Source organism: Plasmodium gaboni, chromosome 6, assembly GCF_001602025.1.
Source record: "Plasmodium gaboni strain SY75 chromosome 6, whole genome shotgun sequence".
Taxonomy (NCBI): Eukaryota; Apicomplexa; class Aconoidasida; order Haemosporida; family Plasmodiidae; genus Plasmodium; species Plasmodium gaboni.
The window spans coordinates 276,695-300,908 of record NC_031486.1 but is presented as its reverse complement, the minus strand read 5'-3'; the positions used below and the strand labels follow the sequence as shown (position 1 = coordinate 300,908).

General features: G+C 18.1%; 3 protein-coding genes across 3 annotated transcripts; 1 reads left to right on the top strand and 2 right to left on the bottom strand.

Annotated features, from left to right (window-relative positions):
* Positions 1–55: 55 nt before the first annotated feature.
* On the top strand, positions 56–435 carry PGSY75_0609100 (Zn2+ or Fe2+ permease; the record flags this gene model as incomplete). Its single annotated transcript, XM_018784673.1, has 2 exons — positions 56–120; positions 259–435. Coding segments are annotated over 2 exons (242 nt in total), but the record flags the coding sequence as incomplete, so codon positions are not given.
* Positions 436–807: 372 nt separating this feature from the next.
* On the bottom strand, positions 808–19,113 carry PGSY75_0609000 (hypothetical protein; the record flags this gene model as incomplete). Its single annotated transcript, XM_018784672.1, has 1 exon — positions 808–19,113. One exon carries the CDS (start codon positions 19,111–19,113, stop codon positions 808–810), a length of 18,306 nt encoding a protein of 6,101 aa, XP_018642726.1.
* A 1,649-nt stretch (positions 19,114–20,762) lies between these two features.
* On the bottom strand, positions 20,763–23,894 carry PGSY75_0608900 (hypothetical protein; the record flags this gene model as incomplete). Its single annotated transcript, XM_018784671.1, has 2 exons — positions 20,763–20,807; positions 20,997–23,894. The coding sequence occupies 2 exons, from the start codon at positions 23,892–23,894 to the stop codon at positions 20,763–20,765; spliced, it is 2,943 nt and encodes a 980-aa protein (XP_018642725.1).
* Between the last annotated feature and the right edge of the window lie 320 nt (positions 23,895–24,214).

Sequence of the window (24,214 nt, the reverse complement as noted above, 5' to 3'; positions counted from 1 at the left end):
TATTTTTAAAAGAATATGTGAATAATTGTATATAAAATTTACTTTCTTTTTATAGGACAAAAAGTAACCTGTTTAATAAACGCTGTGTCTATAGGAACATTGCTCTTTATAGGATGCGAGGTAATAAAAATAAAGAGAACATATATATATATTAATGTGAATTGTATGTATGCAGGTGCATCGAAAAATTCCATAATATAAATATTATACATTATGTGTTATATATTTATTATTATTGTTTTATATATACATTTTTAGATATTGTTGAATGAGATAAAACAACACATAAGCAGAAAAGTACGACTTTGTAAGTGGCTAAGTTTTTGTTTTTCTTGTCTTATCTCTTTTGCTTTAATTAGTTTTACAACAAGTATGGCACCTCATACTCATGGAGATATAGATACCCTTGTGAATATTCATGATCATAATCATTAAATTTTTTTATATTGTTATATTGTTATTTATTTTATTTTTTTATTATTTTATTTTTTTTTATTATTTTAATTTTTTTTATTATTTTAATTTTTTTTATTATTTTAATTTTTTTTTTTTTTTTATTTTATTTTTTATTTTTATTTTTTTTTTTTCAATTTTGGTTTAAAAATGTAAACGTAAAAATATATATATATATATATATATATATTTAGATGTATTTATTATATATATATAATATTATTAATTTTTAAAAATAATGTTTTTTCAAGAGTTTATAAAAAGATAAAAAAATGTGAAATAAATAAATAAATAAATAAATATATATATATATATATATATATTATATTATATTATATGTAAAATTGTTTGATTTCACTTGGTATATGATTTGGTGGCGTAATTATATAATAGATAATATATTTGAGTAGATCTTTGTAGAATAAATGTGAATACTTTCAATATATTATTATTTTCTAAATATTTGTTTGCAATTTTTTTTAAATTAATTTTGTTGATATGATTTAAATTGATATGTTCGATATTAATTTTATTAACTTTTTGATTACTTAACATAGCATATGTAAAATAAATAACACATGTTAAAATTTTTTTGAGAACAAGAATATCAATTTCTATATTTTCAAGGAATTTTTTAATATTATCTGATGTATATTTTTTATCATTAAATATATTATAATCTGTATTAAATAATTCTGTAGTAATTTCATGTGCATTTTTTTTGAATCCACTTTTATCATATATAAATTTATTTAAAAGTGTTTGATTTTTATTATCATTTGTTTTTTCTTTTATTGTTAAATTATTTAATAAGAAGAAAATAATATTTGTTAATTTTTTCATAGCCATAGATACACTTTTTAACATATGGAAATTTTCATATTTAATAATATTAATAAAATAAAAGCATGTATTCATAAAAACTTTTAAAATAATTTTAATATATTCATAATATTTTGTTTTTGATTGTTGAACATATTCATCATATAAACCTATATCATATTCTATAATATCTAAACATAAATTAATACAATGAAATTTTATTGAATATTTAGGTATAATATTTTGTAATATTCTATGTGTTCTAATATTTTTTTTCCTTTTTTCTAATGCAATATTATTTAAATTTTTATTTAATAAATCATTTTCATCTTTTAAACTTATATCATATATAACAAATATAGATAATATATTTAAAAGATCTTTTATATATTGAAGTATATATGTATGTTCTTTAATTATATTACATATATTCAAAGATATTTCATTAAATTCAAATTTTAATGTATTATCTAATACAAAATTTTCATTATCTTTTATAAATTTTTTATTATAATCTTCATCATTATTATTATATGTATCATAATAATTATTTAAATTATTTAATTTGTTCTTATTATATATTCTTGTATATCTATCATAATCATTCTGTGTCTTAAATAGCTTATCATCATAAAAATTATTATAAATAAAATTATTTTTTCTTTCTTTATATAAATGCGTATTATAAGTACTTTTTATATTACGTACGTTTTTTCTTACATTTTTATCAAACATATTGTCATCATCATAATTTTCTTCTTCCACTTCATCATCATCATCTTCATAATTTTCTTCTTCCTCTTCATCATCATCATCATCTTCATAATCTTCCTCATCCTCTTCATCTACATTTTCATGCTCCTCCTCATAATCATCCGAATCTATTAATTCATCTTTCTTGTCCTCCGTCATTGTTTTCTTTTTCTTTTTACTTTTCAACATTCGTCTTTCTTGTTTGATTTTATTCATTTCAGCAATTTTTAATTTCTTCATGCCTAAATAATTCTGATGTATGTAGAGGAGATAATTTTTATAGAGTCTCAACAAATAATACGTGCTGGAATAAATGATATCTAAATTAACAACATCTACATTGGCGTGATTAATATATTCTTCTGAGTTATTTTTATCAGCATGTATATCTTCTTTATATAAACTATCAAACAGTAGCTGATTATTATTATTATTATTATTAATATTATTAATATTAATATTATTAATGTGATTATTTTTATCTTTCATGTGAAAAAAATCTTTCTTTGGGTTATTATTTTTTTTTGATTTATCAACATGCATCATGATATTATTATAATAACTTGAATTAATTTTTCTCTGCTTTGTGAAGTTACATGTAGAAGAATAACATAAACATTTATAAATTAAATTATGATTATTTGTAGTGAAATTATTAACCTCATGAGCTATTTCATTCGATTTCATTAAATAATTATTAATTATTAGATGATTTATAAATATATTAATATTTTTTAAAATCCACTTACTTATTATATTAAATAAATATAATCCCTTCTTATCAACAACTTTTAATATAACTGTTATATATGCAATAATAAGGACAGGCAGAGGGATGTATATATTTTTATTTTCTAAAAAGTTTGTAGGGAATGATAAAAAAGAAATACTTGATGATAAATTATTAAATTTATATTCATATAAATTATCAAATATATTACTTTTTAAAAATAAATTAAATAAATCTTCTTTAAAAACAAATTCATTTATATATGTTGTATCACATAAGGCACATAATAAAAAACATGTGTGTAAAATTTTATTTTCTACTTGTTTATTTAAATGTTGATGAAATAAAAATAAATTCCCTTTAATTAAATTCTTTATATTATTCTCATCTATTTTTATATCTATTTCATATAAACCAATTTTATTTAATAAAAATATTAATAAATTTATACTCATAAGATTTAAATCATTCTTATTATATAAAAAATTACAACAATAAGATTCTTCATATATATTCAAACTTTTATTATTAAGATGAATTTTATTTTTAAGTCCATTTTTTAAATTAAAATTGGTAAGTTTATTATTAAAACTATTACATATATTATTATCATCATTATTATTATATATATGATGATCATGATGATGATCATCATCATACATATCATCGTCATAATTTATATCACTATCATATTTGGAATATTTATTTTCTCTTCCTTTATATTTTCTTTTTTTCTTTCTATCTAATAAATCTTCTGTATCTGTAAACAATTGACTTCTTCTCGAAAAAAAATTCGATTTTTTTTTATTTGCATTATGGTTTGTATTATTTATTTGATTGCTTTCTCCTCTTAATAAAAAGTGTACACTTTTTTGTGCATTAAAATTCTTTTTTTTTTTATAAAATAACTCTCCTTTATTAGCACGTCTGTTACGATAATAATAAGACTTATCATCATCATCATCATTATTATTAATATTAATATTATCATTATTATTTGTATTATATATTTTCTTCTTACCTTCATAATACATAAAAACTTCAGTGTTATAATCAATAAACTTATAAATGTTATTATAAAAATATATAGGTATTATTGCATTTCTATTTATATAAAAATTTTTATAAGAATCAATAAATAATGTACTTATAAATTCGCTCAAAACATTTTGATCAATTCTTCTTATTAAAGATAAGAACATATTTTTTGTATGTCCTATATTATTAAAATCTTCATTATTATTAGACATATTATAATAACCATAACTATTATTATTATAATGATTATTATTATTATTGTTATTATTATTATTGTTGTAGTGATATATATTTAATAGTGTATATAAACATTCATATATATATATAATAGTATATTTATTTAATATAGGGTGCTTTTTTGTTATTAATATTATTAATAATTCTAATAAGTCATCAAAAAATTCATTACTTTTTAATATTAATTTTGAATATTCATTATGAACATCATAATACATCTTTTCATTGTTAGGATAATTATCATATAAATCATCAACTAAATATATATTATTATTATTATTATTATTGTGAGATATTCCATTTGATAATATATTATTATCTTTTTTCTTTAAATGCTTTTTATTTGTATTAATATAATAATAACTATCACTAAAAAATGTACTATTATTATTATGATGATTAAGATAATTTTCATTATTTATATGATTATCATTTATATCATTTAAAGACATGAAATTTTTATTTTTACTACTACTTATTTCATGAACACTATTACGTATATCCATATATGGATATGTATCATTCATATTTATATTTGAATTGTTGTAAATTTTTTTTTGAGGTATATTTAATATATTTCCTTGAAATTCTTTATTCAAAATTTTTCTTGAAAACAGATTAGACATTTTTAATTTTTTATTATATTTTATATTTTCAATTCTAAACTTATCAAACTTATTATTATTGTTATCATTTTGGTTATCATTTTCGTGGTTATCATTTTGGTTGTTATCATTTTGGTTGTTATCATTTATGTTGTTGTCGTTACTTTTATTTTTTCCATCTGTCTTATATTCTTGCTCATTTCCTAATTTCTCATTTTCTTCTAAGAGTTTTTTTTTGGTCTTGCTTTTTTGCTTCTCTTGTTCTCTCCACTCTTTATCTTGATCATGATCATCTTCATTGTCACTTCTTTCTATACACCTTAACATGAAATTTTTTTTATTTTTAAATAAATTATGAAATCCTTTATTAATATGTGATAAATATGTGAATGCAAATTTTTTATTATGTGAGAAGAAAAATATACTAATAAATAAATATACAATAAATAATATAGGTGTTATTTGAATATTGAAATTAATATAATAAGATGATTTTATAACAAATGTTATATTTTTTAAATGTTTTTGAATATTATTTATTATATAAAAATAATTCTTTAAATAATATATTTTCTTATTTATAGTATTACTTTTAATTTTTAAAACTATATCAATCAAATAAGTAATTTTTTCTATATATGTTTTATATACTAATAACCAATTTTTATAATTAATATTTAAATAATTTAAACTATTATATATATATACATTCTTTTGTAAATAATAATATTCTTTTAATTCTTCACGTATTCTTTTCTTTCCTTCTAATCTCTCCTTATAATTAATACAACTTTTGTTTAAATAATATTTGTTTAAAAAACTTTTTAAATATGTATGATTTCCAATAATTTCATTCAATTGTTCAAAGTTCAAGCAACCATCATTATTATAATCATTATTATTATCATTATTATTATAATCATTATTATTATCATCATCATTATTATCATCATCATTATTATGATGATTATTATTACAATTCAGAGAATCACTTATGTGATCCATCTCATCTATATCACTTTTATTCACATAATAATTATCAAACATATCATTACTATGAATATTTTTATTTTTATTTTTTTTTGTATCTTTCTTTTTATTTAATCCAATTCCATCTTCTAGTTCATTACTTGCATATCTGTGGTTATTATACATGCAATAGTTATCATATAAAAACTTATATTGAGAAATACATTTATTATTACTACTATTATATTGATTCAATTTTGTTGAGCACATACAGAAATTTACATATGTATTAATAATACTAGTATATAATAAATTTACATTATTATTAGGAGTATTATTCAAATTATATATATTATTATTGTTATTTTTTATATTATTATTATTATATTGAGCTGGATTAGCATCATTTTTTATATAATGAATATGTTCAATGTTAGAATAGTTATATACGTTTTGAAAAGAAAAATCATAATTAAATAAATAATAATGATATATATAATGTTTTAAATATGTATCATTATAATTCTTTATAATATGTATATAATGATTTATAAAATTCTGTATATTATCATAATTAAATATAGGATTTAAAAATTCAAAAATATTTTTGTTTTCATCAAAATTGTCTTCATTAATAATATCATATATATTATTAGTATAATTTTTTTTTCTTTTTTTTTCTTTTTCTTTTTGTGTCTTATTCTGTTCGACACAAAAATTATCAATATTATTAATACCATCTTTATTTACATTATGTTGTTTATAATTATGTTGTTTATAATTATGTTCCTTATTGTTATTCTCACAATTATCACTTATCAAATTTATATTCATAAAACATTCTACATATTTATCTATATTATTTAATATATGATCAATTATAGGTATAAAAATATTTAACATATGAAATGATATTTTATAAAATAATATTTTTTCTGTATCTTTTAATTTTTGAATATTTACATTTTGAGTTATATAATAAAATACATTAAATTTATTTATCCACATTTTATTTATAAAACTGATAATATAATCTTTCATTTTTTTATTTCTTGATAACATATAAATAATATTTAAACTTTTAATAAAATAAGAATTCTTCTCAAAAATATTATATTGTTTTATGTTATTAATATTGTTTAAAAATATATTCTTTTTATAATAATCTTTACTTTCATATTTTTTTAAAAGGTTAGAACTATAATATTTTTTATCATCAAAGCATTTATTCTTTTTTCTCAGTATATTATAATTATCATCATCACTATTGTCATTATAATTATTATAATCATTATTATTATCATCATCAACATCACCATCATCACCATCATCAACATCATTATCGTGTAAATCCCTCCCCTTTTTATTCTTAACTATGTGCCCTTTCTTTGTCTCTACATCTTTTAATACATTATATTTAGATTTTCTATTACTTCTACCAGGTGAATCCTTTTCGTCATAATAATCTGCACAAATTAACTCCGATATATTATCATAACTAGAAAATTTAATTACAATATCATTTATTAGACAATTTAAGAAGCATTCATTTTCTAACTCCAAACCTTCTTCGATATTAGATGCCATAGTTCTTTTTTTTTCTACATTTTTTGAAGGTATAAAAGAAAGACCTAATAAAGATAGTATACAATTTTCTATCAAAGAATCTGAACTAGAACTTGAACTTAAATTGGAATTATTTAAGAATAAATATTTCCTTGTTATAATTTCATAAAAATATAATATTAATTTCGTTATTGGTGTTTTACTATAATTATTTAATATTTTTTTTTTTTTATTTATATTTCTAATATCATTATAATCTACATCTATATTTAATAAATGACTTAGTTCAATCCATTCACATAATTCATTATTCATAAAAATATTTTTTTTTCTTAATTCATTACTAATTTTTTTTTCTGTTTCTTTCTTTTTGGCTTGTAGCAAATCGATTAAAGGATGTAATAAATTGTTATTTAATTTATTATTATTATTGATATTATTGATATTATTGATATTATTGATATTATTGATATTGTTGATATTGTTGATATTGTTGATATTATTGATATTATTCATATTATTCATATTGTTGATATTGCTGGGGTCTTTTGTATTATCATTTTCTACTATATTTTTTATATATTCTAAATATTTGATTTTATCTTCTCTACTATTTTGTAAAATATTAGAAAATAATAAATTTTCATTCATTTTATTTAATTTATTAAAGAAATCATAATATTTTATTTCATTATCTATAATTTGTTCAATATTATTTGTAGCATCTGTTTTTATATAATTATCATTTTTTATATATGATATAGCTTCATTTAATTCATCCATTTGTTTTCTATTACTATTTGTATTATCATTTAAATTCATATCATGATTTGTATTCATTTTTTTATTTACACCATAAAGATTACTCTGTTTATTTATATTAAATATATTATTTATATATTTGTCACTCTTTATATTATTATTTATAATATTATCTTGGTCATCCATATTGTAATAATCTATATCATCCATATTTTTATAAATGTCTTCTTCTTCCTCCTTATCATCATCATTATTATTATTATTATTATTATTATTATTATTATTATTTCTCCCTACATTTTCAATATTTAATAGTTTCTTAAAATAAGTATGACGTTTAAAAGATTTTATATAAAAATATAATTTTAAATCACTCATATATACTAATTCATTTTCTATAAAGTCATATTTTTCAGTATAAAAATTATTAATAGGTAAAAAATTAAATGAACTACAATATCCTACAATATTATAATCTATAGATTTTATTTCATTATAATAATCTATTTTAGAATAACCATCATTAAAACTTTCTGATATGGAATTATATAATGAAAAATTTTCATTATCATCTTCTTTTTCTTTATTATCATAAAATACACAAATCTTTTTACTTTTAATTGTATCTATTAAATCATTATCTGATAAATAATCATAAATATATTTAGATTCATATTTTTCTTTTAATTTCATATTTTTATATTTAGATATAAATCCATTATAATCAACATTCTCATCGAATTCAATATTATTTTCTCCATTATTATTGTTTAATTTATTATATCTCAATTTTTTTTTATTCTTATACATTTCATGGTTTAAACGAAGCATACTTTTTTTTGTAGCATTCTTTGATTTCTTTTTTAGGTTATTACGTATGTGCTTATCATAAAAAAAATCATCATTATTGTCGCTATCATAGTCATAATAATTGTCATCATTATGGTCATCATCATCATCATCATCATCATCATCATTATCATTATCATCATTATCATCATCGTCAACATCATAGTCATCATCGTCATCATCATCATCATCATTATCATCATCGTCAACATCATAGTCATCATCGTCATCATCATCATCATCATCCTCATCATCGTCAATGTCTGCATCATCAACATTATTCGCTTTATACACGTCCTCATAATCATCCTTATTCATATAAGACAACCAATTAGTCGTATTCAACACACCCTTTTTATTTTGTACGTGGTCAGAATCTATCTGCTTATCCAATTTATTCTTCAAAATTCTGGGCAATATTTTATTTTTGATATCCTTTGAATTTTTTAAAAAATATAAGAGAGGCAAATCAACAAAATTGTTTATGATATTTTTCATTTTTATAGTCCTATTAGATATAATAAAACAGTTATTAAATTTTTGTTTATTCAAATTATAAATAAATATACTTCTCAAGGCATATTTCAAGAAATTAAAAGATTCATTATCTCTTTTTAAAATATTAATAGTGGTTTTACAATCTCTTATAAATATTTGAAGAATAAAATATATTATCACTTTATTCATTTCATTATCTCTAAAAAAGTTCTTTAATAATAAAATTAAATAAGTAGTTCTTGAATTTATATTAATATTTTTAAATAAAAAATTATGAACACATATAGGAGAGCATACAGATTCTGTCATATTAAATTTTTTTTCTAAAAATTCTGTTGATGTTCCTCTTCTTTTAATATTTACATTATTTTTATTATTATCATCATTTTTGTTATTATTATCATCATTTTTGTTATTATTGTCATCATTTTTGTTATTATTGTCATCATTTTTATTATTATTATCATCATTTTTGTTATTATTGTCATCATTTTTATTATTATTGTCATCATTTTTGTTATTATTGTCATCATTTTTATTATTATTATCATCATTTTTGTTATTATTGTCATCATTTTTATTATTAGGATCTATAATGTTAAGATCGAATTTATATTTTTCCATTTTCTTTTGAAGTAATTTTTCATTCCTCCATAATTTATGCATATGAATAAAAAGAACATCTCTTTCAAACAATAGTTTTAATATTCCTAGTCCTAAAGATTTTATTTTATAAAAAAATAAAGAATTATAATATTGTTTAGAATAAGAACAAGTCAAATATTGTAATTTTTTTTTAAAAAAGACCTCAGATGTCATTGATGTAAAGATATTATTATTACTTCCATTTTTATAATTTTGTTTGTTATCATTATTATTTTCTTTATGATCATCATTTTTTTTTTTATCTGATTTTATAGTCATAGTATCATGGTATAGATTTTTTTTTTTTAAAAAAATCGATTTTTCTTGATTACATACATTTATAAAATCACAATAATTTTTACATCTTAATAATAATTCTTCCATATTTTTATTTTCTTCATGAATAATATTATCTAAGAAAATTATATTAAAAAAAAGAGTCATAAATTTATTAGATTCTCCTAATATTTGTTCAAATAAATACATAGTAGGTCTAAAATCACATAAGTAATCATATCTTTCATTCATTACACGATTTAATTGTTTATTATTATTATTATCATTTGGAAGTGGTCCTTTTAATATTAATTTAAAATACATGAATACTAAAATAATCAAAATATACATTTCGCTTTCTTTAAAATTTATATCTGATTTACTTTTATTTTCTCTTAATTTATTTTCTTTTAATAATTGAATTTTCTTTTCTTTATTTAAATTATATTCATTTTTTTTTAGCTCTATTTTGTATTTATACACTTCAGCATTTAATACATTTGTTTTTAATTTTAAATCTTCATAATATTTTTTTAATTCATCTATATTATTAAATTGGGGTAAATTAATATTATTATTATTATTATTAATATTATTATTATTATTAATCATATTGTTGTTATTGTTATACATATTATATGTCGTATTAGAAAATAACGACGGCACCTGATTACTATTAATATTACTATTATTATTTATATTAATATTAGAGTTCATGTTATTCGTAGATGTAAACATATTATTGTTTAAAACATTCTGATTATTAAACAAAGACATATTATTTGTATTTGCATTTGTTGAAAAAATATTATTATTTGATGAAAAGATATTACTTGATGTCGACTGTGTATTAGTAGCACCAAAAAGATTATTCATATTACTACTACTAGAATTTATATTTATATTATTATTATTTAAAATTATATCTTTTGATTGATTAAAAAGAGATGAACCTGAAGAAGGTGATAAAGTATTTGTTCCCAGATTACCTAAAAATGAAGATGTATTATTTTGTTGTTGCCCAGATAATAATAAATTATTTGAACTTAAAACATTTTTGTTATCGAATATGCTAGTATTTAATGTTTGATTTGTTAATAAATTATTTTGATTCTGTAAAAAATTCTGTCCAGAATTATTTATATTACTTCCAATTGCATTATTATTTAATGATAAAGTTGGATTGCTTGATATATTTGTATTACCAAAGATATTATTTTGATTAACACCAGAAAATAAATTTGGTTTGTTATTAGCATTATTCGACATGGAACTAAATATTCCAGATGATATATTATTATTTGTTCCTAACAAATTTGATGAGGATGTAGTATTTGTTGTTGTTGTCGTTCCAAATAATTTATTTGAAGTATTCAACAAGGAAGAATTATTATTATTTATACTTGTTTGATTATTATTATTTGATGATGTATTATTAAATATACTATTCGTATTTGTAATTCCTTGATTTAATGAATTCGACAAGGAAGAAGAAAATAGATTACCACCAATATTTGTATTATTTACTGTTGTGTTTGTATCTTGTGAATGAGAAGCTATTCTCATAGATGAGACATAATCGGTTCTAGTTTTATCTAAGGAAGGAGATAAATTGCTTGATCCAAACATAGAAACAGCTGAACCAACATTATTATTATTACTATTATTGTTATTATTATTATTATTATTACTATTATTATTATTATTATTACTATTATTATTATTACTATTAATGCTTAAACCACCAGTGGTAGATATATTATTTGTCTGGTTTAACGTATTATTATTATTAGTTGAAAACAAATTTGTTGATGCAGATTTATTATCAAATAATGATGTTGTGTTGATACCTGGTAATATGGAAGAATTGTTTGTATTATTTCCTTGTGATGTATTTGTCATTAAATTAGATGTCATATTAAGAGATGTATTATAATTTAGAAGCATACTATTATTTATTGTGTGATTTACATCATTAAAAGATTTATCAAACATTCTTTGTGATATAATATAAGGCTCAAAAGGTATATTATTTTGTTTAAGTAAATTTTCTAATTGTATTATATAAGAATTATTTATATTGATTTGAATTTGCATTTGATTTATTTGTAATTCTATATTTTTTGATTTATGAATAAAAAAATTATATCTTCTTTTAAATATGGAATTTTCTTGTTTATTCATTAATAATTCCCATTTTATATCTTCTTCTAAAAGATCTTCTTTTTCATATTTTTTTTCTTTTATTTTTTTTAATATAAAATTATTTATTAAATTATAAAAAATATCTTGTACAATATAATTAGTTAATAAAATTAAATGTTTACAGATATTTTTCTCCTCATCTGAGATCATTAATTTTTTTTTTAAACAATTATCATAAATATCATCATCATATTCGTTATAATTATAATTATTATTATATGATAAATTAAATGATTTATCATTATTATTATTTTTTAATATATGATCTTTATGTGAATACATATCTCTATTATATTTTCCACCACTATATTCACTCACATTAATATTATTATTATTGTCAATATTATTGTTGTTGTTACTTTTATTATTTCCTCTATTATTTTTATCATTATTATAAACATGATCATTATATGCTCCAACGTGATCGTCATAATCATCTTCCTTTTCTAATTCATCAAAAAATAAATCGAAATTAAAAAATATATCAAAAAAGACATAACTCGATGAACCTTTTTTATTATTTTGATGATAATAATTATGTTGATTCATTCCTGTTTTAGAATGTTGTGGTTCCATGTTATGTTCATTTGCATGATATAATTTTCTTCTTTTAATTTTTTGATCGATTTCTTCTATTTTATCTATATTATTAAAGAAATACCATATTTTACTTAAGGACATATTAAATTTTCTCTTTATTCCAATCATATATAATAAATAATTAACACATTTCATAAATGTAATAATAATTTTTAAATTATAAGTTGGTTGAATAAAATTGGATGCTATTTCATGTAGTGTTTCATATTTCATTTGACCTATTAATAATTGTTTGTCTATAAATTCTAATTTTTTTTTTATATTATCATTTTCTTCTGTATATTTTTTCATATTCTCCTTAAAAATATCTGGAAATATTTCAGTTAATGAACATAAAACTGATAATGCAGAAGAAGAATTTTTTACAAAGCTTGAACATAATATTTCTATACATATACATTTTAAATTACTTATATCTACAGATGAATTATATTTTGTTTTAATAATATCATACAAAATATCAAGCAAATGCATTGTTTTATATTGTTTTATATTTTTTTCTTTTCCTTCTTTAATTTTATTACACATATTTAAATTATGTATAAATACATTTTTATAATTTGTTGTACTATCCATATTTTGTATATCTAATAATGATAAGAAATTATTATATTTTTTATTTTTTATTTTAAAAAATCGATTCTGTTCTTCATCTTCTTCTTCTTCTTCATCATAATCTCTATTATTATAATTATCATCCTTATGATTCATTTTACTATCATCTCCTTTTTTAGATATATTGACATATGATGAATTATTTTCATATTGTTCTAATAAAATATAATCAATTAATAAATTTTTATTTATAGGTAAATAATAACATAACTTATTATTATTTACTGAAGATAAAAATAATAAACATTTTTCTAACATTTTTAAACAATTATATGGATATAAATTTCTTTCAAATATATTTTTTAATAAATAATGAGTATCAATCATAATATGTTTCTTTTCATATTCTAATTCTGTTCTTAATATTATTTTTGCTCTATTCATTAAACTATTATTATTTTGGAGATGATTCAAAAGAATCCTATCACCATTGTCATCATAATGATCACCATTGTCATCATAATGATCACCATCCTCATCCTCCTCCTCATCATCATAATGATCTTGTTCATTATTATTTTTTAACATCCTTGTTTGATATTTTTTTTCTTTAAAAAAATCTATAGCATCCTTATTATCATCAAAAAATATTTGTATGGCTTCCTTATCATTATATGAGCCATCTACATTACGATTCATATTTTTAAATTTTTTTTCATACGATAAAATCTCTAATAAATCATATTCGTTTAACATAATACTTTTTAAATTATCTAATAATGTTTCGCTGATTTTATTTTTATAAAATAAATCAACAATATTGTATTTATTAAATTCGCATTTTAAAAAATTATTTTCTCTTAACAAATTTTCTGTTAATTTATTTTCTATGAGTAAATAGTTGATACAATTCTGTTCGTTTAGGATATTTTCTAGAAAGCTTTTATCTCCAAAGGGGTGATCACTAATATGGTTCGAGTGATGAGTATTTGTGAATGTATTTGTGATAGTATTTGTATTTGCATTTGTATTTGCATTTGTATTTGTGATTGTATTTGTGATTGTATTTGTATTTGTAATTGTATTTGCATTTATATTTGCGTTTAGGCCTTGCAAGGCAGTGAGTCCACTTGCGTGTCCTAAATTATTTACCATATTTATATTATTATTTGGTTGAATAATATTCGCACTGATTGACATATTAACATTTGTAAATAATTCATTTAACACATTTGTTTGTATCTCATTCAATCCCTTAAAATTTACAAACGATTTCAACTTGTTATTATTATCATCAATGTTCATAAGTATTTTATTTGCATCTCTAACACTATTTGAATACTCATCATTTTCTATTAATACCATTTTATTAAATATATCATACGATTGAGGACATGCTTCAAAGATTTTTTTATCTTTTAAATGTTTTTCAATTAATCCATTTTCTTTTATTAAATTATTTAAATATACATTATTTTTTTCTAACAAATCTAATATATTGTAATTTTTTAAAATATCTTTTAAGAAGTTGTTTTGTTCAAATATTTTTTCTAATAAGTTAATTTTGAAATAATATAGATATATAAAATAAAAATTTGAGAACATCTCATGATCATAATCATCATAGTTTATATTTGAAGAATCTTTTCTGTCTTGTAAAGATGACATATTATGATTAGAATTGATAATTTTTCTTTCTAAAAGGATTTTATAAAGATCTTTATGAAATTTAATACGATTAAACTGGTTGTTACTATTGTTACAATTGTTGTTATTGTTACTGTTAATATTGTTTATATTATTATTATGCTGATTACTTTTCATACTACTTATATGATAATCCATGATGTCCAAATCACCCTTCATATTATTATTCCTTGTTTTATCATGCATATGTTGTTTATTTGTTATTTTAGAGAATTCATGATACTTCCCAGTTAGTACACAATTAAACTGATTAAATAATTTCTTAGTCAAATTAAATATATTTAGATTAGCTGTAAGAGGTGTTTTAAAACATAAAACTACATTTTCTATTACTCTTAAATCATATATATTATTACATAATACAGATGCAAAATCCAGTACATGCACAAATATATCTGAATAAAAATCTAAACATAATTTCATTTTATCTTCTGCTACTATTTTTAAACTTCTATATTTCATTAGAATCATACGTCTTTCTTCATTTATATTATAAAATTTCTTTTGTTTGCTAGAATAATGTTTCTTATTTATATGTCCATGATGATGATGATGATAAAATTCATTTTCTATATCATCTGCATGTCCTCGTGAATCTATATCTTGATTAATATGTTCTAATGTATGATGATAAATTGTTTCATCTATTTCTGAAAATTCCATAATACGTGAATGATATCTATTAATAATATTTTTTAATATACATACATATTTATTAACTAATCGAGGATAGTTATTACATAATATTTTTAAAAAATTAAGAATATCAATTAAATACTCTCCTTTTTTTTTATATATATGAATAATATTATTACTATTATTATAATAAGAACTATCCAAATGAATATTATTATTATCCATATTTTTCATCTTATGAATAATTTTTTTATTTAAATATATATCATCATTATAATTTTTAATATTATCATCACCATAATTTTTAATATTATCATCAAATGTTTTAATATTATCATCAAATGTTTTATTATTATCATCAAATGTTTTAATATTATCATCAAATGTTTTGTTATTATTCGTCATCATATTAATAAAATCTTGGCTATCATAAAACATGCCCTTATTATTCATACTGTCCTCATTAAAATCCAATTCATTCTGATCAATCATATAATTCCGTGTATTTTCATTTCTTTTTTTTTTTAAATGAAAATCTTTCTTTATATGATAATCAATTAAAGAATTCCACAGATCTGTTGTTTTGGAATTTTTTATAAATGAAAAAGAAAATGTCATATGAAATAAATGAAATATTAATGTCCCTATTAAAGTAGCACTTGTTATTTTTTTTAATATCATATCATATGAAACTTTAAAAAAATTATCTTCAAAAATAGATGAGAATATTTCATCTTTATTATTAGTAAATAAGCTTACCATATATTTTAAAATAATAACATTTTCATTACAGTTTCTATCACTACTACTACTACTACTACTACTATTATTATTATTATTATTATTATTATTATAATTATTGGTAGTAATATTATTATTTTTTAATAATATATTATTACCACTCTTATTTATATAATTCCAAAAATTATCATTATTATTTTCCATTTTTATATTTTTTTTTTTTTTATTATTTTTTTCAAAAATTTTTGTAAACAACTGATAATAATAAGATACATTTTCATTAATAAAATCTGTACTTACAGAATAACTATCTTTTATATTTAATAAATGTTTTAAATCTTTTTGTGTACTCATACAATTGTATTTCCATATATCAGGACTATAAAAATTAGAAAAGTTCATTTTTTCTTTCTCATCATTTATAGTATCACTTGTTTTATCATCATTAGATTTGTTATTTATATTATTAGATAAAACATTAGAACTTATTTTCTTTTTCTTTTCATATACATATCTATCTATATTTGGATATAAGCATAATATTAATAATAAACTTATTTGAGTAGTTAAACTTAAACTAGATACATCACAATCTGATAAACTACAATTACAACTATACCAGTAACCATTACAATCAATACACTTCTCGAGTCTATTATAATTTTTATTATATTGATCATAAATATTCCAATTTTTTTTATCTTTCCATAAATTATTTATATCAAAAGGAATATCTCTTATTATTTGACAACCTGGATTATTTATACCTCCACTTGTGTTTACACCTTCCTTTTCATTCCTTTCTTGATTACATACTAACATATTAGCATTTATAGCATTATTGTTTTGTTGTGTGTTTAGGGTTGTTAAAAAATTATTATTCATATTGCTACTTCTCGATGTCTCGTTAGTTTTTATGACATTGTTATCATTCCTTAGGTTAGAATTTGACAAGGTCTGTGTGATTAAATTGTTGCTATTAGGGATGGCATTGTTGTTTATAAAAGGATTGGAGTTATTACTATTCATGGCGTTGTTACTACTATTACTATTAATATTATTATTATTACTATTAATATTATTATTACTATTCATATTATTACTATTCATATTATTATTATTATTATTACTATTCATATTATTGTTAACACCTTGCGGGTTATTTTTGATTCCTGTTGATATATCATTAAAATCCATAAAATTATTCATAAAAGGATCATCTGAAATGTTCATATCCAATTTATAATAATCATCAATATGAGATATAATTTTATTACTTCTAATATTTTTTAGATATGTAAAGAATTTTTTTTTTTTTTTGATATCTGTCCAGAATAATATATTATCTAACTCCTTAACATATTGATCAGTTGGCATAAAATCGAAATATTTTGATGAGACTAGATGATTTAATAATTTAAATATTCTTGAGATAACTTGTGTAGTAGCTTGAAATTTAGAAAAATATAAAAAGAGAATATCTAATAAATTAAAAAGGATATTAATTTTATGTGTTTTATAATTAAATACATAATCTATTTGATCACATATATCATCATATTTAATTAAAAATTTAATAATTTTATCTATTTCTATAAATATATTATCTATAAAATCATTTTGTGTTAATAAAATTAATATATATAATGAAAAACGATCTGCATTAACACGATTATTATTTATATTATTTTCAAACACAGTCTTAGATATATTTAAACTAGTTAATGAATTTATATTAGATGTAGTACTATGAACACTTGATGTTTTTACTTCTTCATTTTTTTTTATTAATCCATTATTATTATTATTATTATTATCATCATCATCATTATCATCATCACTTGAATTATTTTCATCTCTATCAGTACTTATATTAGTTTCTTCATATTTTGTATACTTATCACCATTTTTATTATTTAATGATATACCTATTCTTTCATTTTTATTTAAATATTTTAATATTTCCATATATATCATAATAATTAAATTCTCTTTTTCTATACATTCTTTAAATACTTCAGATATAAATGCACATTTCATTATTTCATTTTTTATATTACTCTTTTCTATTTTTAAATATACATCATTAAATAAAGTACACACATAATAAGCATTCCTATTTAATATAATCGAACATTTTATTATTTCTTCCATATTATTTAATAATTTTGGATAATGACTAATAATATAATTCTTTAATTCATTTTTATTTACATCTTCTTCTTCATATGTTAAAAAATAAAAAGGATCACACAGTAAATCGATATTATTATCAAAAAATATTATCAAATCATCTTGTAATTTCTTTAATTCATCTATACTTTTCTTTTTTCTTTTTAAAAACTTTCTATTTTTTCTCTCATTCTCGTTTATTGCACATTCATAATAAATAAATAACTTCTTGTATATCTCGTAATAAAACAAACTTGTCGGTTCTCCTTTTTTATCTCTTTCATTATTCTTCATACTGACCACAAAGCATAAATATTCAAAAATTATTCATAAAAAAATCACCACACTAAGAAGAGGGGAGAATCCTGGGATGCACTTGAATAAGTTTCAAAAAAAAAAAAAAGAAAAAAAAGAAAAAAAAAAAAATTTTTTAAAATGAAGAAAGAAAGAAAGAAAAAAAGAAAGAAAGAAAGTATTTAATATGTCCTATGATTTTATATACTACATTTGGTAAGCATTAAATGAATAAAATATTTTATGGGGGTAAATAAATACGTACCTACATATAAATAAATATATATATATATTATATATATATATATTTTTTTTTTTATTATCCCTTCTTTTTTTTTTTTTTATTTTTTATTGATGTAAAAAAAAATAAGAAACATAAAATTCAGATGAATGTTTTATTTTTATATAGAAGGTACATATACAATTCATAGCACATTATATTATATAAAATGAATACATTTAATAATTATATAAATAAATAAATATATATATATATATATATATATATATATGTAATATATATTTTCCTTTATTTTATTTTTTCATTTATTAATAAATCTTACACATAAACAAGTTATGAAAAAATATTTTCATAAAATTGTAAAAACACGAAAAGAAAAAAAAAAATAATAAATAAATAAATATATATATATATATATATATATATATATATTATTATAATATTTTTTCTTTTTATATTTATAAATATATATAATATATATATTCTTTTCATTTGATTAAATATAAATTTTATTTATAATTCATAACAATATAAAATATATATATTAATTTTATGAAAATTTATATATATACTAAAAATTTATAATAAAACTATAAATATATATATTATCATGATATAATATTTAATTTCAAAAAAATATATTAAAATATATTATATATAAAATATATGAAAATTTTATATATATTATATTATTTTATTAGAAACTATATGTATATATATGTATTATATTATATATATATCACAATAATATTTAATTATTCAAAAAAAAAATATATATATATATAATATATATATTTATTATATATATAATAATATATGTTATAAGAACTTTGTATTTTTTTTTATACATATATATAATATAATATATATATAATATATATATATATATATATTTAATATATAGCAATATTTTATTTTTTTTTAAGTACTGGTTTATTATATTTAATATAATAATATAAGTAAATATATTTATTTATTATATAGCAGTACAATATAATAAATATATTTATATATATAGAAAATTTTTAAGTTGAAAAAAATAGTGCCTTATAATGTTTATTTTTTTTATTTAAATATAAAACATATATATTATATAAATATATATATATATATATATATATATAATATATATATATATATATATATATATAATATATATGTATATTTAATAATAATACATGTGAATATGTTAAATATATGGTTGAAGGGCAAAATAAAAAATATATATATATATATATATATATATATATATATATATATATATTATATATATATATATTATACATGTGTATATTTTTTTGTGACGTTATAACATATCCCTTTTTGTTTTTATTTATATAATGTTCACTCTGTTTTTTTAAATGTATTTTAAAAAAAAAAAAAAAAAAAGTAAAATAAATGTTATAGTTCATATGGACGTCCCATAGCTAGATAGTACCTTAAAGATTTTTTCCTAAAAAAATAAAATAAAAAAAAAATAAAAATAAAAATAAAAATAAATGTACATATATATATATATATATATAAACATGTGTATAAATACATACATATATATAATAGGCACATATATATATATATATATATATATATATATATATATATATATGTTTATATATATTTTTTTTTTTTTCTTTTGGGGTACCGTTGTAGAGGTAAAGTCGGATTTAAATATACACGAGAGAAAATAAAAAGAAAAAGGAAATATTAATAAAAAAAAAAATTGTAATATATATTGTAATACCGATGATGTAAAGAAGATATTTTGATTTCTTATAAATATTAGAATAATTGTATGTATTAAATGTTTATATGAATATTCAAATAAATTTATGATTATATAAGATAAAGATTTATCTATATAACATTTTATATTTTTTAATAGAAAAAGAAGATTATAAAAATAAGTAATTAAAAATGGATATTTATAATATGTACTTATTTTTTCCATATATATATTGTCTTTAAATATATCTATATTAATTTTTATATTATTTTGTTTTTCTTGATTTAATTTATTGAAATTAATAAAAGAAAAGAAATCATCATGATATATATGATTCAATCTATTTTTTTCATCTTTTATATGTTCATATAAAATATTAATAATCTGTTTTGTATCATTTATTGTAGTTTTTTTATTTTGAATTTTTGTTTGGATATCTGAAAATAATAATAATACATTTTGAAGAAAAAAAAAATTATTTTTTTGTAAAAAATTATTAATATATACAAGAAATAATTTATTTAAAATGTTTGGAAATATTATTGAAACATCTAATTGTTCATATATTTTTGATTCATATGATTTATTTTTTTCAACTTTTTTTCTATATTCAAATAAATTTAATATGGATTCTTTAATTTTATAGTTACTTATGATATTCTGAATTGATATATATTCATTCAAACATTTTTTTTTTATTTCATTATATTTACATCTATAATGATTTTCTTCATTATTATAATTTGCTTTCTTTATTTTCTTTTTCTTTTTTCTTTCTTCTTCATATAATATATTAATAAAGTTATTATGATTTTTTAGCACATCCTTATTTTCATAAGAATATGTTCCAAACATATTACTTTTTTCATTTATATGATAATCTAAGTATGATGTGTTACTTTTTTTTTTTTTTTTTTTTTTCGATACATTATTGGCATGTTCGTCTTTACTATAATGATTGGAAGATTTATTAATATTACTATAAATATATTTTTTATTATTATTTGCACCTTCTTCATCACACTCATATGTGTCACTTATTAGATCTATTCCGTTTATTTCTTTACTTTCTTTTAAAATGACATGATAATGCATATAATTAAATATACAGCTATTAATATTTACAAAAGGATATTTAATATTATTAAAGGGGATATCTGCATGAAATGTATTACAAGATTTTTGTTCATTAATTTTGTTATTAGGCATATATATATTATATATATTATATATATTATTTATATTATTTATATTGTTTATATTTTCATTTTTATTTTCTTTGACTTCTACATTTTCATCTTTTGTCTGCACTAGACCAGAAGTATTGAAAAAAAAATTTTGCTCACCCGACTGACAACCATATGAGATATTTTTTATGTTCTGCATATAATCTTCAGAATGCAAGAGATCATGATCATTATAATAATTATTAATATGATCATTATAATAATTATTAATATGATCATTACTTTTTTTATTATTTAATACATGTTGATTCATTTTGTTTAATATATATAAATCATTTTTTTTCATAGAATGGAATGCATCAAGGGTTACAAAATTATTATTTTTTATTTTTATATTTATAAGACAAAAACAAAAGTAATATATATATATTATATGTTTATATAAATAATTATCCATATCACTAAATATTAATTCATAGATATTTTTTAATTTACTTATTTGTGTTTGAAAAAAGTTTATTATATCATAAAGATTAATATAATCATTCATATTGTTCGTATGTTTTTCTATATATTCTTTAGCAGATATTATAATATTATAATGTTTGATCATAAGAAATGTATTTTTTATATATTCATTATTATATTCAGTAGTTTTAATATTATATTTTTTATCATTAACATATATATTTTTATAATCACACATATTATTATTTAATACATTTTTTTTATCAACATTTATTTCCACATTTTTTATAGAATCTATATCATCATCTTTTTCTTTATATAACTTATAATAATCATACACAACACATATATATAATAGACATTCTTTTAAAGTTTCTATAGAATCACATTTCATAATTACATTATATATGTTTTCTTTAATTTTTTCAACATGTTTCATCACACTTTTTTGATATGACTTTAAATAATTCAATAAATCAATATTTTTGTTATTCATATATTTATAATATTTATTTAAAAACATGTTTATATATATACTCATTTTTATATATTCCATGCACACTTTAAAGTTATTCTTTTCATTGTTCTTATAAAGCATGAAAGGAATATATAATATAAATCTTATATTATTCAAAAAATCGTTACTATCACTAGAATTATTAATATTATCATAAAAAAATTCTATCTTATGATCAATGTGGATAACATCCACATTATTATTATTATTATCATCAAGGTGGATGTTATCCACATTATTATTATTATTATCATCAATGTGGATGTTATCCACATTTTTATTATCACATACATATTTTAATTCCTTTACATACTCAACAAATTCATCACTCTCAAATATTCCTTTCATATACTCATAACACTTTTTTATATCATCAAAAATATGTTCATTCTCTTCTATGTTCTTTTTTAATTCCCTAGAAACTATCGATGTTTTTACAAATATATCTGGGTGTTTTAAAATCAATCTTTTCATATTCTTAATATTCTCATTTTTTTCTTTTGTCAAATCTATTTTATTCTTTATTATAAAATTGTTCATATCCTCACCTTCATTAATCATTAATTTTTTAACTTCATTCGTCTCGAGTAAATAACTTGAGGGTTTCTTTTTATTTTCAAAGCTATCACATATATCGTAATTCATTTTGAAGCTTTAAAAGAAAAACAGTCTCTCAAACAAACAAAATAAAAAATAAAATAATATATAATATATATATATATATATATATATATATACATATATCAGAACATTAAAAAAAATGTTTGTGTATTATATTTTAATATAAGGGGAAATCTTTTTCTTCATCTTATTCATACATAACATTATAAAACAAAAGGAAATTATCAAAATGTTTAGATATATTTATTTAAAAAAAAAAAAGGAAACTATTTTTTCTTATCAATATTTTTGAAAAAATAATAAACTCGATTAACATTAAAAGAAAATAAAAAATAATATATAAA